Genomic DNA, 15,285 nt, shown 5'->3' with positions numbered 1-15,285 from the left:
TGCATTAACTGGCCATAATTGTTGCTAAAAATTCACATGACATTAAACTAAGTTAGTTTAACCTTAAATTAAGAGTCAAGAATGTGCACAGAATAATAATGTTCTTCATCCAATCATTCATGTTTAATTTAACTAACAGCATTACTATGACGGCACATTCGGCACATGGCCACACAGTGTTCTTAGAATGTTCCAAGGGCAGTTCTTTTGGCACGGAAAGAAACCGTGTTAACCCCTTCCTAAGCTTCCCATTGATTATTATTTAAAATTACTCTGTTTTAGCAAAACCCATAAACAGTTCAAAAGACAACTCCAAAATTCCCTAGCCCCATATTTATTTAGATGTAACATCATTTTACTGAAAGATTCATGCATAATCAAAACATCTAATAATAGGTTAAGTAAATTACAGAATATCTATTTGTCAGAATAACTTACAGATAGTAAAATTTCTATTCCAAGGGATATTTTGCCTGATGTTAAACAAAAATCAGATCTGACACTATCTACAAAATATAGCTATATAAAAATATTCATAGAAAAAACCACAGGGAAGGAAATGCAGCAAGATGTTAATAGCAATTGTCTGAGTTAATTTGATCCTGAGTAAAAATTCTTTTTATTTTTCTCTGTTTTTCAAATAAGTAGATGCTAATTTTATATGAAAATCTAATTTAAACAATAAACATAGTCTTTCTATCAGGAGCTGCTGCTAAATCTAGAAAACAGTGGAGTTGGAACTGAGACGCAAAGAAATTTCTGCAGCCTAAATATAAAGGTTCGGTTTATGGGCCTGTCACAGTGGGTGACACATGGGTAGCACTCAATAAATAGTCCATGAATGAGATATGGCACAGAGTAACAAGTAAATTTGGGCAATTCTCTTTTTAAAAAATTCAGTTGGTTAGCAGGATGCCAAGCAAAACACATAATTGGTTATAAAATGTTAATTTCTACCTGATTGTTGCAGCAGAACTGGTAGAGTGAAAATCCTGGGGAAAATCCAGGTGTTCTTCATTAGCTATTTCTTGGCCCTATTTTTAAGCTTAAAGTTTTCAAAACACAGACCCAGACAGTTTAGTACAGTAACAACATAGGGAGGTGGCTATTTTGGATAACCTGGACTCCCCTTTCACGAAGGATTTATACAGTACATTTTTTGTTTTAATTTTGAAGTAAATATTTCAATGTTTTGATTGCTTTCCTGTCTTCCTAAATCACCCATATGCATCTTAATTCCTTGCAGACTCGTCACTCTTGGGAACATTAGTTGCTACATTATCATATAATATAGTAAGTTCTTAGTGAGGGCCTTATATCCCAAATGCTATGATTTCTGAGTTGTGAGTCTGTCTTCTTTTTCATTTGCAGTTCCTAAAATATGCCTTGCTGTGGCACATTTTTTGCATACACTTTTCACTTTGCCCAGAACACCTCCCAATAAATTCCTTGTCCATCTATTAAATTCCTGCTCATCTCTCTCACCTTTCAGTAGCCGGCTTTCCTGACAGCTCAGACACAGTATTCCTTTCTGCGTATCTTGTGCTCTCTGATTACTGTATTATTTCACCCCAAAACCTAGTAGCTTAAAATAATAAATACTTATTACCTCACATAGTTTTTGTGGGTTAAGAATCTGGGAGCAGAGAAGCTGGGTGGGTCTGGCTCAGGGTCTCTTATGAGGTATGGTCAAGATGGTGGCCAGGGCTGTAGTTATCTAAAGGCTCAACTGGATCTGCTGGATCTACTTAACTGGCTAATTTGTGCTGGTGGATAAGAGAAGGCCCCCAGCTTCTCACCACATGGACCTCTCCACAGGGCCGCCTGAGTATCCTCACAACATGGCAGCTGGCTTCTCCCAGAGTGAGTGATCCACGAGAAAGAGCAAGGAGGAAGCCACATGCTTTTTATGTTCTAATCCCAGATGTCACCCACCATCATTTCTGCCACATTCCACTCATTAGAAGCAAATCACTAAGTACAGCCTACACATGGGGGAAGGTAATCTGGCTCCATCTTTTAAAAGGAGATCAAAGAATTTAGGGACAATTTTAAAACCTCTGAGACTGCTCTTACTGAATTATATGGTAATTATTTATCCAAATAATTTCATTCTTCAGGTTGTGTTTTAGAGCATCCCTAAAGCATTTGTTCTACGCTATATTAAACTGCAGGGCTCTGGGCAGGGACTACAGCAAGTTATAGAGGAATCAGACTTTGAATCTTAACTCCCACTTATTAGATGTGTGTCTGACTTGAGTAATTTACTTGAATCTCAGCTTCTTCCTCTTTCAGGTGAAACTGTGATAATTAGCCCTGTTGTCAGGATTAAATGAGATACTACAGGTGAGAGTACACTGCAAACTGTAAAGGATTGCAGGGTACGTTCGTACTGGGTCAACCAGGATGGAGCGCCACAGGCCGTGCATCACTACAGTGGAGTCCAAGTTGCAGAATTCACTGCCTGCTTTACTTAACCACCATGCAAGGGGCCCTTTACCATCTCTTCTCTTTGCCTCAGAATATTTCCTGAGTTTGTCACATAGAGTTCTACATGGACTAGGTATTCAACAAGCATTTGTTGTTGCTGATTATAGTGCTGACAGTTGTGCTGGTTTCCTTTTCGTTTAGGGTAAAACAGGAAACTCTTTAGAGAGCAGGATCTCACAAACCAGACTAGAAAAAGACTAAGAAGTCCAGGATAACTAATTGTTAGAGCACAGTTTCCAGGATAGAATAAACTTGTGTTTACTCCTAGCTCTTCCATGCAGAAGCTTTGTGAACTTTATGATCTAAGCCTCAGTTTCTTCACCTGTAACATGGGGATAACAGCATGGCTTACTTGACAAGGTCATAGTGAAAATTAAAGGAGAAAATGCATGAGAAGCATCGAGAATACTGCCTGTCACATGGTAAACACTCCATAAATGTGGATTATTATTCATCTTATGATTATTATTAAATGACTCCATCATTAATAAAAGAAACGTGCTCAAATCTATGGAAGATGGCATCCTCTTGCTTGCAAGTCCCATTTTGGCCACTAGGATGACTTATTGAGTACAGGAAAGAGTACTCTCCAAGGGGCGCCGTGTCTACCTGGGTGGCTATCTATCTAAAACAGCCTGTCTGGCTGGAGCTATTTCCATTTGCTGTCTTTATGAGCCCAGAGGCATGCATAGCTATGAGCACATTTCAGAAATTTGAAAAATAAACAATGAAATGCCTTATGCTTGCCACACATGTATTTTTCCTTCCATGATTTAGGTTGGCTGGTTCTAAGCCATAAAAAGTTTATAATAAGAAAGAAAAAAAAGAATGAAATTTGCCAGCTTCAAACTCTTTAACTCCACCCCCAAAAACTTTCCAACTCAAGGTTAAGATGTGAACAAATGTTCCAACCAATAGGTTCATGAAAGATTTAATAATTACTTTGCTTATGAAAGTTTAAACAGCTGCTTGTTAGCAAAAAGGCTCCCACCCAGGCACCATAACTTGCTGTACCCATTAAGGAGGTTTTACAAATCATCAGACTACATATTCAGATGCAAGACAAAACTGCATTTGCTATATAGCCTGTAACTAGTCAATTCTGTACGGCATGATTTTGTTCACCAGGTCCATCAGGTTTTGTTTATTCCTTCGACAAGGTCTTGACAGCATCAACGTTAAAGCTGTTTCCAAAAGAATGGCTGAGATTTTCAATAATTTATTTTTAAAAACATACATATGTGGAAGAGGCCATGCGTTTTTCTTTAGGTTATTTTACAGCATAACTGCTGAACACAGGTTCATTATCAGACAGATTTAGAAATTATAGGAGGTCACATCACATTCCTTTAAAAAAAGAATAACACTACTCTTTGGGCTTTCATACATACTATTCCCTCTGCTTGGAGCATCCCCAACCCCACCCACGTAACCTTTAGCTTGGTTAACTCCTCGTGGTTAACTACTCGTGTTGAGGAATCAATTGGAGCTCTACAGAAAGGCTTCCTTGGCTTCCCTGACCAGGATGTTTGCCCCTGAAATGAGCCCCTATTATACCATGTAGCTGCCATATTACGACACTTGTGGTTACCTGTTTACTTGCTTGTCTCTTCTGCCCCAAGTGCTATGAAAGGAATGTGACACAGCCAGCATATAGTAAGAGCTCAATAAATTCTTGTAGAATGAATAAATGAATTCCACCCAAACTGCACTTTCTCTCCCCTGCATTCAAACTTTAACAACTTCTGCCAATTTTATTTCCTAAATATTTCCTGAATCCTTCTCCTCTTTCCCGACACTATGTCAACCATCCCAGCCCACGTCCTCCTATCTCCTAGCTGAATTGCAGTCTTTGCCTTCAGTCTTCTAATAGTGGCCAAAATGTACCAAAACGCAAAGTTCCTGCTAAAACGCTTCAGGGACTTCTTACTGCCAACAGGACAAAGCCCCAGCCTTGCCCATGGTATGTCAAGGCTGGGCTCCGTCCCTCTGATGAGCCCCTCCTATTTCTCAACTCCTTGCTTTTGCATAAGCTCTCCCCTCTCCAGTAAAGGTCAATATATATTGAGGGTCAGAGAGGCAAAATGACCTACCAAGAGAATGTGAGAGGTAGGATTTGAGTTCTACTGGCCATGTTTCTAACCCCAGGGCTATGCTGACCATCTGACACCATTGCTGTAACTCTCATGCCTGACACATACCGGGTACTCAATAAATTTGTGTTGCATTAATGAATGCATAGTTTTTAAAAAGGAATATTAAAAAACACCAAAACATAAGCTACCCAGTGAATCTCATGCCCTACTGTTTCTCAAAAAGTTTGGGGAATATTACAAATATTCAAACTTCTTAAAAATTCCCAGCGTACACCAGCACAATAAAGGTTTAAGAAGTGCCACAAAAAAAGTTTATTTTACTTTTTCAATAGAAGAGTTCCTAACTGTATCTGAACACAGAATGTCAAAAAACAAACAAACAAAACACTTCCCAACACTGCTACTCTGCCAAGGAACGAAAGGGCTCCCACTGTGTCTTATTACTATCGAACAGCATACAATGTGTGTACCATCAGTATGATGATGATCCCCAAGTATTTTTTTTTTTAATAATGGAATTTTAAGGCTGGAAATGAACTTTGAGTTTTCCCAGACAAAGTTCCCCATTCTATAGTTGAAGGACTGAGCGGGCCAGGGTCATTCAGCTTATTGTGGCAGAAACAAAACCAGAACCAAGGCGTGTGGCAACACCCACGCTGTGTTCTTTCCATTATTCCACTCCAGTGATTCTCAATCTGGGGCGACTTCTGTCCCAGACATTTCACAATGTCTGGAGTTTTGTTTTTGTTTTTGTTTTTGTTTTTTTTTTTTGACAGTCATGGTTATAGGGTGTGGGGGAGAGGCCAGGGATGCTGCTAAATAATCTATAACACACAGAGCAGACCCCCACAACAAAGAATTATTTGGCCCAAAATGCTAATAGTGTAGATATTAAGAAACCCTCCCCCCCCAACACACACAAAGAAAAAGTGAGCTATCCAGCTAACAAACTAAAACCTTCATCTCAACGTTTTCCACTGGCCTGCACAGTACTGCATTATATTTGAGATATTACTTTATATGAAACTGAAATTGTTCTTTGAATCCATGAAAATAACTGCCATAGGAAAAATGCATGTATAAAAAAACAATTTCACTCATCAAGGCTTTATCAAAATGGATTTGGATATTATCAACCAAAAAAAAAATCTAAAACACTTTTCTTTTCCACACAAATCCCTCAGAAGACTTCTGGAATATATTAACATTTTTTAAAATATTACATTTACTAGGCAAAACCTCAGAATAAGGCCTAGGAAATCACTGAGGAGCAAAGGAGATGGGGCAGCCCCAAGAGTCAACACTGGAGAATCTGTTCTCAGTAGAGAGTCTGTCCTACAGGTGCACCAACTCCCTAGTTTCAGGTCATCAGCCCTTTTGTCAGGTCACTTTGAGCACAACTCTCCTTCTGTGTTTGCCTATTTGCTGGAGTGAAATACCATGGAAGCATCATAAAGTGAGGCCAGGAAAGGGCTTATTCAGGCTAATGTCAGGACAGGGTCCCCCCTACACACTGGCATGATTCTGGGCTTGGAGGAGCCAAAACGTGCCACTTTAGGAAGAGGGTAGAATTAATGTGCATAATACCCCTACTCTGCCATTTTCACTTATTGAAACTCAATAAAGTATTTGTATTATTGGCAGTTTTAAAAAGCCTATGTAAGTAAGTATGTAAGTAATTCAGTACTTATAGCTTATGGCTAAATTATACAGTAGGGTTTTGAAATGTGTTAATGCTTCATCAATCACATATACACTTTTTTAGAGCTGAAAATAACCACACCTCGTCCATGGTCCTTGGGCCAAATCAGAGGGATTCTTTATGTGCTAACTGCTTTTCTTTCATTAAAGTGCTGTGTATGAATAATGAGATATAAGGGGTTGTGCTGGGTGTTAGCACTGAAGACTGTCTGTCAGCCACTGCGTGAATGTTAGCCTACCCTCAAGACACCCGGGATGTTTGATCTGCAAGCAGAATAACAGAAATTGCAATAAACCCTCTTCTTTTTAGAGCTAATTTCCATTGCAAGTAATTTGCTTAGCATTATTTAACACTCTTCTTTAGTCTGACATGGAGTAAGGCAGGGAGGATGTGTCAGAGATAAGTTAGTCAACCTATGTTTACGTCACTGCCGCCATTACAGTAGTCCCCTCTTTATCCACAGGGGACACATTCCAAGATTCCCAGTGGATGCCCAAAACCACGGATAACATTGCACCTTATTTCTATTTTTTCCTACGCATACATACCCATGATGAAGTTTAACTTCTAAATTTGGCACAGAGCTTAACAACAATAACATAATAAAACAGAAAATTATAACAGCATACTGTAATAAACGTTATGTGAATGTGGTCTCTCTCTCAAAATACCTTAGTGTCCTGTACTCACTCCTCGTGATGATGTGTGATGATAAAATGCCTACGTGATGAGCCGCAGTGAGGGGAATGATGTAGGCATGTGATGTAGCCTTGAGTTACTGCTGACTTGGCCTTACATCAGAAGGAGGAGCATCTGCTTCCAGACTGTGGTTCACCGCAGGTAACTGAACCCGCAGAAGGCGAAACCACAGATAAGGCAGGACTACCGTACTTATCATTAAAAACAAAGCTGAGCGATTTTCAGAAAGTTTGCCAGAGTGGAGGAGGGCTAGGCTCCCTCATTAGCCAATGAAAGAATCGTTCTTAGTTGGCATTTGAATCTCCATCAGACATGTCTTTCCCCTCCTTCATTCTCATTTTCTACTCACTTCTGAGCATTCATTTTCTGCTACATAATTTTCTCTTACCTATAACTGCCTCCCTCCCTCTATGTCTCTTTTCCTCTGTCTTCTGCTCATCTCTGATTACTCACCCCAGTATTTATCTTTATCATAACCTTTATCTTATAGGGAACAGGAGAGGGGGTCTGACAGCAGGGAAACACCAGGTGGAGATCAGCGTTTTAAAACAGCTCTGAGCTGCACTGCAAAAATAGGGGAGAGATTAGAACAAGAAAAATCAGTGGGGAGGGAATTATTAGGACAATAATGACAGTAAAGGCAAGACAGAACAGATTTTTTTTTTTTTTAACATGATGAAAGTAGACTTAATAGGATGTGGTGCCTGGCTGTAGGTCAGTGATAAAGAGGAGAAAATGAAAACTAATGTGAAGTGCTCTAACCGTGCCGGCAGGTAAACACGGCTCCTTTCACAGAGACGGGAAACTAGGCAAGTGATCAGGTTTGAAGGAATTGAGGTGTTCAGGCTTGGACAACACAGAGCTGCACTTAGGGGTGATGTACAATATGTCAATGGACAATCACTATTCTAAATGGACAGGAGAACGTCTAGATTTAACAGGAATTGAGATTAAGAAAATTATCCAACCATTTTCTCCTTTACTTCCTCTCTTCATTTTACTAAAACAAAATATGTGTTGAGAAGCTACTGCATGCCAAGTCCTAGTATAGGCGTTAGTGAGAAGAGAGAAAAAAAGTAAACAGAGTGTCTGCTCAGGGCATTAGCAAGCTCTGGTGGGAGATGACACCATCAGAGCATATAGTGCTGAGATGAGGTGAAGGTTACCTGAGGAAGCTTCATGGAAGGGGTAGCATTGATCAGGACTATGCTTACTTACATTAGGTTCATTAACTCACCTAATGCCTAGAGAGAAGAACCATGCTTGCTGCTTCCCTTCATAGTCTGGACCCCTCACAGTGATGCAGTTTCAGGCAGACTATGAGACAGATTCCTCCCCAAAAACAGTCACAGAGAATTCGCTGCACTCATCCACATTCCTTCTGTGGAAGTAATACTGGACTTCTTTGTGGGAGAACTTTTGTTAATTTTCTACCTTGTATGTCTTGGTAACAACGTATTTATAACCAACTTCTGGAATGCTATGCAATGCTATGGTAGAGGTAAAAGTTTAATCCTGAGTCTTGGGAACTCTCTGGAATCTACCCACCTAAGAAGCTACCCCCCACAGAGAGAGAATACAGAGACTGAAGCATCCTGATGGAGATTAGGGTGCTTAAAATTCAGGCTGACCCAGCAAGTCTACTCCTAGGCATTTACCCAAAGAGAAATGAAAATGTAGGTCCACAGAAAGATTTGCATAAGAATATTCACAGAAGCTCTACTTATAACAATCAAAAACTAGAAACCACCAAATGTCCAACAACTGCTGAATGGATAAACAAATTGTGGTATATCCATGCAATAAAATATCACTTAGCAGCAATATAAAGGGATGGACAATTGATAAAACAACATGGATAAATCTCAAAAGCATTCTATGTGAGTGAAAGAAGCCAGACTCGGAAGACTGCACATTCTGTGATTCCACTTTTATGAAATTCTAGAGAAGAAAAAACTCTAGTTCTAGGAAGCAGATCAGTAGTTACCAGGGGGCAGGGGAGTGGAGGAGGAGATGGACAGCAAAGGCGTACGAGCAGTGTTTGGAGTGATGAAAATATTCTCTATTATGTAGTGGTTATATTACTGTGTACAATTTTCAAAGCTCATTGAACTGTATACTAAATTTGGTAAATTTATGTAATTATGCTTCCATAAAGCTAATTTTTTTTTTTTAAATCAGCCTGAGCTGAGGAGTAGACCCAAGCATTCCCAGCCAGAAGATGCCAATGGCCCTTAGGAAGCTGTATGAGCCAGCACTACCTCAGCCCTCTGGCTGCTACAGCCCTAAACAGACCTCCTCTGCTTCAATGCTTTAGCTCAGACCTTGACACCCCCTGGCTGCTGCAGACTAAGGCTCCCGATAACTCACGCTCATCTTGCCACCCAGCCTAGGGACCAGAGAACCCTGCTCACCCAGACGACTGATCACTGATAATCCTAAACCCCTCCTGCTCTGGACTAGCAGCCTTAAAAATGGCAACACTTTATCCTAGAACTACTGACTGGGGAAAATACCTGGTAAGCATTACACTTTAAGGAGGCTGACTCCTTGGAACCTGGAATATAGACTCTGAGCCCTTCTGTTATCAGGTTCCTAAAGGGCAAGGGGCTTGTTTGTTTCTTTTCTCAACATTGGAAAGTAGACTTTCTCTATAGCTCTCTGACTCCCTAAGGTCCTACTGAAATCTTGCTTCTCCATTATCGCTGTGGCTACAAGCCTAAGACTGATGCATGCCCACATCCTGGATGTAATTTGGGAAGGAAGAACATAAAACAAATCTTCACCGCAACAGAGCCCTTATGCCTGGGAGAGGTCCTGAGTCAAGACAGGTACAGAAGGTTTGTTTCTCCATCACTATTCACTTTTTCCTTCACCCCATTTACCTCCTTCAGCAATATACAAGTCTGTAATTCTGGAATAACTTGATATTTAAGTGCTATTTCCAGAGTTTCAATAACTACTAATAGAGGAAATTTGCAACAGACACCTTATCAGAACAGTTTTTTGGTACACTTGATGTCAGATGAAGTCAACTTCCATTCAGCATGTGTCTGCATTGTACCAAACACTGTGCTAGGCTATTTGATGTGCTGGGCTAGTTGAGTCCTCATGATAATCCTGCTAAATTACATACACCATCGCTTCTTTGCAGAAAAGTTCTCTAAGACTCAGAGAATAAGCAACTTGCCAAACTTATTTAACCTTCGGCTAGCATAGTCTGAATCTACCTCTAGTACTATTTGATTTGCAAACTTTGCTAAGGAAAAAAATACTTCGGGAAATTACTGTGGTTTAAAACTGGTTTAAACATTTTTAAGGTCCTGGTTTTGACCTCAGGCACCTGAGTGTGGACCTCAGGCACCTGAGTTTCCTTCGATGTTACTTTCCTCACCTGTAAATGATGAAAGTAAATCCATTTCACTGAGCTTTGAAAGACTCAAATAACATAATCCACACAATAAGCATAATAACTATTAGCTATTGGTATGATCTCAAATGCCAACCTGGCTCCAAATGGAATAAATACATGTGTGTATGGGGGGGGTGTGGGTGTGCATCTAGACAGAGGTTGAATTTCCACACCATGGATCCTATTTCACTCTTCAAATCGTTGTAAAACTTTTAGTGGGAAATAAGTAAATATATATATATCCTGCCTTCAATGAGCTTATATGGACCATCTCTGTAAATTCATGTTCTCTCTTTCCCCAGCCATCTCTAAAAACTGATACTTGACCACAAAACCCTATTCCCAAACAGCCCATGCACTCCCTTCACTCACCTGCTCTGGGTACTTGCTACCAATGATCTCTGCTACAGTGTTGAAGGAATCAACATCTGGGTACTTCTTTGCCCCCATCTTCAGCTGAATAACAATTCTGTTCCCACGAGAAGCCATTCTTGACATCATTTCTGCATCTTCCACTGTAATACAAGCTGTTGGGATTTTTGGCACACCATCTTGGTATTCCTGAATACCTGTGTGAGGACTTGAGAAAAGAAGCCACCAGGTTACCTTAAAAGTAGAAATGGACCAAAGGTATTTTTTAAGTGTCTGTATTTGACATTTGATTCTCATTGATCTTTGTTTGCATATGAGAAATAGGATGGGTGGGCAATATTGGTTTATTTGCTTTTGATGTGAATTTTCCTTTTTGGTAAAAATAACTTAGAAACTTCAATTTAATGGTCATCTCATTGAAAACATTACATGAAATTTATTTTGATAATTTGATGATCCTTTAAAGTTGCAAATTGCCTCAAACTCAAAAGAACATTAACAGCACCTTCATGACCAAGAGGTGAATGAACACATGTGTTCAAGGAGACAAAGAAAGCTCCGAAGTCCATCAAGGCTACAGACCAGAAGACCCACATGTCTGGGAGAAAACTGCCCAAATACATCCAGCTCTCTGTCACAGACCAGCTCTGGGGATACTCTCTTCCCACTCAAACACAGAGATCTGAACATGCAGCCCTGCATTGGTGGTAGAACGCTTTTGCAGAAAACTGTAGAACAATGGGATATATTTGTGTTCCCATGAAGAAAAGTGCTGCATAAACCCCAGTCCCTGATTTTACTGTTACAAGAAAAAGAAAACTATGATAATTTTGGCACCAGAAAAGAAATATTACCCCAATGGTCAAGTTTTTCCTGGTAATTTCCAGATGCTTCTTAGATTACTAAAAACACTTGTAATTAAAGTTTCTATGAATCTATTGTTGATTCAACCTCTATGCATGCTAATTGAGTTTATCAAACTCATTTCCTAAAATTGCTCTGTCAAACTGTCCCTTTTTGCTCCTGAGGTAGGACTCCAAAGCCTCCCAAACCACAACCCCCTCGGGACCAAACTGGCACAGGCTTCAGAGTGTGCATCACACCCTCTCAGCCCATTCCCATCTTCTGTGAAGGCACAAGCTAACTGCCTCCCTCTTAAAAGTAATTTTTCTTTTCCTACTTCCATGTTTGTTTCAGGTTGCCTCATATTTGCAGGAAACCCTTTCTCCTTCTCTCAGCCACAACACATTTCTCTCCTATAGAAGTGACTCCAACCTCCACATGCATAAACATGACAATCCAGTCTTATCACTGCTTTCTTGGTGTGACTGCACGGTTGTGACAATATGTCTGGTGACTACTTACTTACTTAGAGAAATTGCACAGCAAAATGATTAAGAACAGAGACTGCGGAGCAAAACCTTCTAGGTTCAAATCTGGGCTATGGCACTTATTGCTAATTGACCTTGGGCAAATTATATATACTTGCTTCAGTGGCTTCATCTATAAATAAAAGTGATAATGATACTTAACTCACAGAGTTATTTTGCAGATTCAATTAATCTATACAAGTGAATCACTTGCCATGAAACCTAGAACTCAATAAATGCTAAATATTTATTTTGCTAACTTGTCTATTACATTATCCCTGCAGAGAAAGACTGTCTAATCTCAAATCCTTAGCACCATCTTAGCACACCCTCTATGAACATTTCTTAAATGGTAGTCTTCATCAAGAGAGAGACAAATGACTTATAAACTCAAAAACCATAATACAGAAACCCTGAATCTCAATCCCTACTCTGGAATAAGCCTAATTCACTCTAACTTCTGGTTCAGAGTGGGCCATGTGGTCATATAACCTAGGTTAAATCCTGACTCTACCATGACATGAAGCAACCCACATGATCTCTCTGTTTCTGAGTTTCCATATCTATAAAGTGGAGAATAATATTAGTATTGACTTCATAAGATTGCTATGAGGATAAAAGATAGTATATATAAAGAATTTAAAATGGTATTTGGCACATTATAATTATTTAGTAAATATTAGTATTATTTCTTCAGTGCAATTTTTCCCAATGAGTTGGTACAGTGATTAATGACCAAAAGTACTTTGAAACATGTAGGAAAACAATCTAAATATTTATTGTTCGGATTACCTTACATGATGTCTGGGATTCAACAAACTCTCCTTGTTCTCAGACTCTTACTCAAGAGGAGGTCAGTGTAACATTTCTCAACAGGTTCTTTTTTTTAAGTCTTTATTTAAATTCCAGTTAGTTAACATACAGTGTAATATTAGTTTCAGGTGTACAGTATAGTGATTCAACACTTCTATACAGCACCTGTTGCTCATCACAAGTGCTCTCCTTCATCCCTATTAGCTATTTAACACATCCCTCCACCCACCACCCCTTTGGTAACCATCAATTTGTTCTCTGCAGTTAAGAGTCTGTTTCTTGGTTTGCCAATCTCACTTTCTTTTCTTTCCTTTTGCTTTTTTGTTTAAATGATTTTTCTGAAGAAATCTGTACCAATAAGTTAGGGTAAGCGTTCTCAAAGTGGGGACAGTAAGTTGGGCATGTACCCATGACTCCAGGGAGGAAAACAGCACTAAAAGTCATCTTCCAACTATGGTTCTGAATTCAAGATATAAAAGCCTTGTAATTTGTTTCTGCAATTAAGAATGTCCTCCTGTACTGCAATCCAGCACTGTTTAGTAGAAGTAGGAAGAATGAGGACTCAACACTTTTCTCTGCCAAAATAATTCAATGGATATAGAAAAATATTTTCAAAGAAATGGTGCTGGGGTCAACCAAATATCCACATGTAAGAGAAAAAAGCTGCACCCATATATCACAGCATATATAAAAATCAATTAAAAATTAATTACAGGGGGAACCTGGGGGGGCTAAGTTGGTTGTGTCTGACTCCTGATTTGGGCTCAGGTCATGATCTCAGGGTCATGAGATCGATCCCTGAGTCTGGCCCTGTGCTGGGTGTAGAGCCTGCTTAAGATTCTCTCTCTCCCTCTTTCTCTGCCCCTCCCCCTCCTCCCTCTCTCTCTCTCTCTAAAAACAAATAAAAATAAAGATAAAAATAAAAATAATTTATTTTTTTTAAAATAAAATATTTTTTAAAAAATTAATCACAGACCTAAATGTAAGAGCTAAAACTATAAAACTTCATGACCTCAGGTAATGAAATTATTTCTTAGATACAACACCAAAATCATAAGCAACAAAAGAAAAAAAGATAAATCGAACCATTGAAGTTGTAAACCTTCGTTATTTCAAAAGACACCATCAGAAAATGAAAAGACAATGCACAGGATGGAAGAAAATTTTTGTAAATTGTGTACCTGATAAAGCACTTATATCTGCAATATATACAATCTACAATATATAAAAATTTGAAACCCTGTACATTGCTGATGGGAATGTAAAATGGTGAAGCCACTTTAAAAACAATTTGACAGTTCCTTAAAAAGTGAAACATGTACTGCTAGGTATACAGTCAAGAGAAATGAAAATATATATTAACATGAAAACTTGCACACAAATGTTCATGGAAGCATTATTCGTAATAGTCAAAGGTAAAAACAACCCTTATGTCTATCAGCTCATGAATGAATCAGTAAAATGTATGTCCATACAATGGAATATTACTCAGCAATAAAAAAAATTATGTTCTTATACATGCTGCAACATGGATGAAACTTAAAAACATTATCTGAAGTGAAAGAAGTAAAAAAAGACCACATATTGTAAGAGTCCACTTATATGAAATGTTTAGATAGGTAAATCCATAGAGGTAGAAAGTAAATTTTAGGTTGCCTAGAGCTGGTTGAGGGTGAGGAAAATGCGCAGTGAATGCTAATAGGTATGGGGTTTCTTTGGGGGCTGATGACAATGTTTTAAAATTAATGATGGCTGTTGTAAAACTTCATGAATATCAGCTCTCCTGATTCACCAGCATGCTGGCTATAGATCTTGGGACTTCGCAGCCTCCATTATTACATGAGTCAAGTCCTCATAATAAATCTCTTCATACATATATATATAACCTATTGGTTTTCTTTTTCTAAAGAATCATGACTAAAACAGCCACAATGAGTCAAATTTCTTTTTATTTGCAGCCAAATATATTCCCAACATTTGCAATGACCAAAATATATAAATGATGCATTACATATTTAAAAATTATAAATATTAACTTTAAACCTTTCTTTTCACAAACATACAGCTTCACATCAAATAAATAAATCCAAATTAAAATTACTGAAAGAAGCCATTATAAAGGATTCTGGGAAGATAGTGAAGTAAACCTGCCCTGTAAGAAGTGCTCAAGGGAGTCCTACAGAGTGAAATGAAAAGACACTAGACAGTAACCTGAAGCCACGTAAAGAAAGAAAGATCTCAATAAAGATAAATAAATAGGTAATTATAAAGGCTATTTTTATTGTAACAATGGTTTGTAGTTCCACTTTCATGTTTTCTAAATGATTTAAG

At 38.6% G+C, this 15,285-nt stretch overlaps 1 protein-coding gene across 2 annotated transcripts in view; it reads right to left on the bottom strand.

Moving 5' to 3' along the window:
* Window positions 1-15,285, bottom strand: part of CPQ (carboxypeptidase Q) — a 451,967-nt gene that overhangs the window by 231,754 nt on the left and 204,928 nt on the right. For both annotated transcript variants that reach the window (XM_027582022.1, XM_035726988.1), the window contains one exon: window positions 10,772-10,979. In XM_027582022.1, coding sequence (XP_027437823.1) covers window positions 10,772-10,979 — 208 coding nt within the window. The remainder of the gene's footprint in view (window positions 1-10,771; window positions 10,980-15,285) is intronic.

Source organism: Zalophus californianus, chromosome 4 (assembly GCF_009762305.2).
Source record: "Zalophus californianus isolate mZalCal1 chromosome 4, mZalCal1.pri.v2, whole genome shotgun sequence".
Taxonomy (NCBI): Eukaryota; Metazoa; Chordata; class Mammalia; order Carnivora; family Otariidae; genus Zalophus; species Zalophus californianus.
The sequence above is the reverse complement of the archived record's forward strand: the minus strand, read 5'-3'. Positions and strand labels throughout refer to the sequence as shown.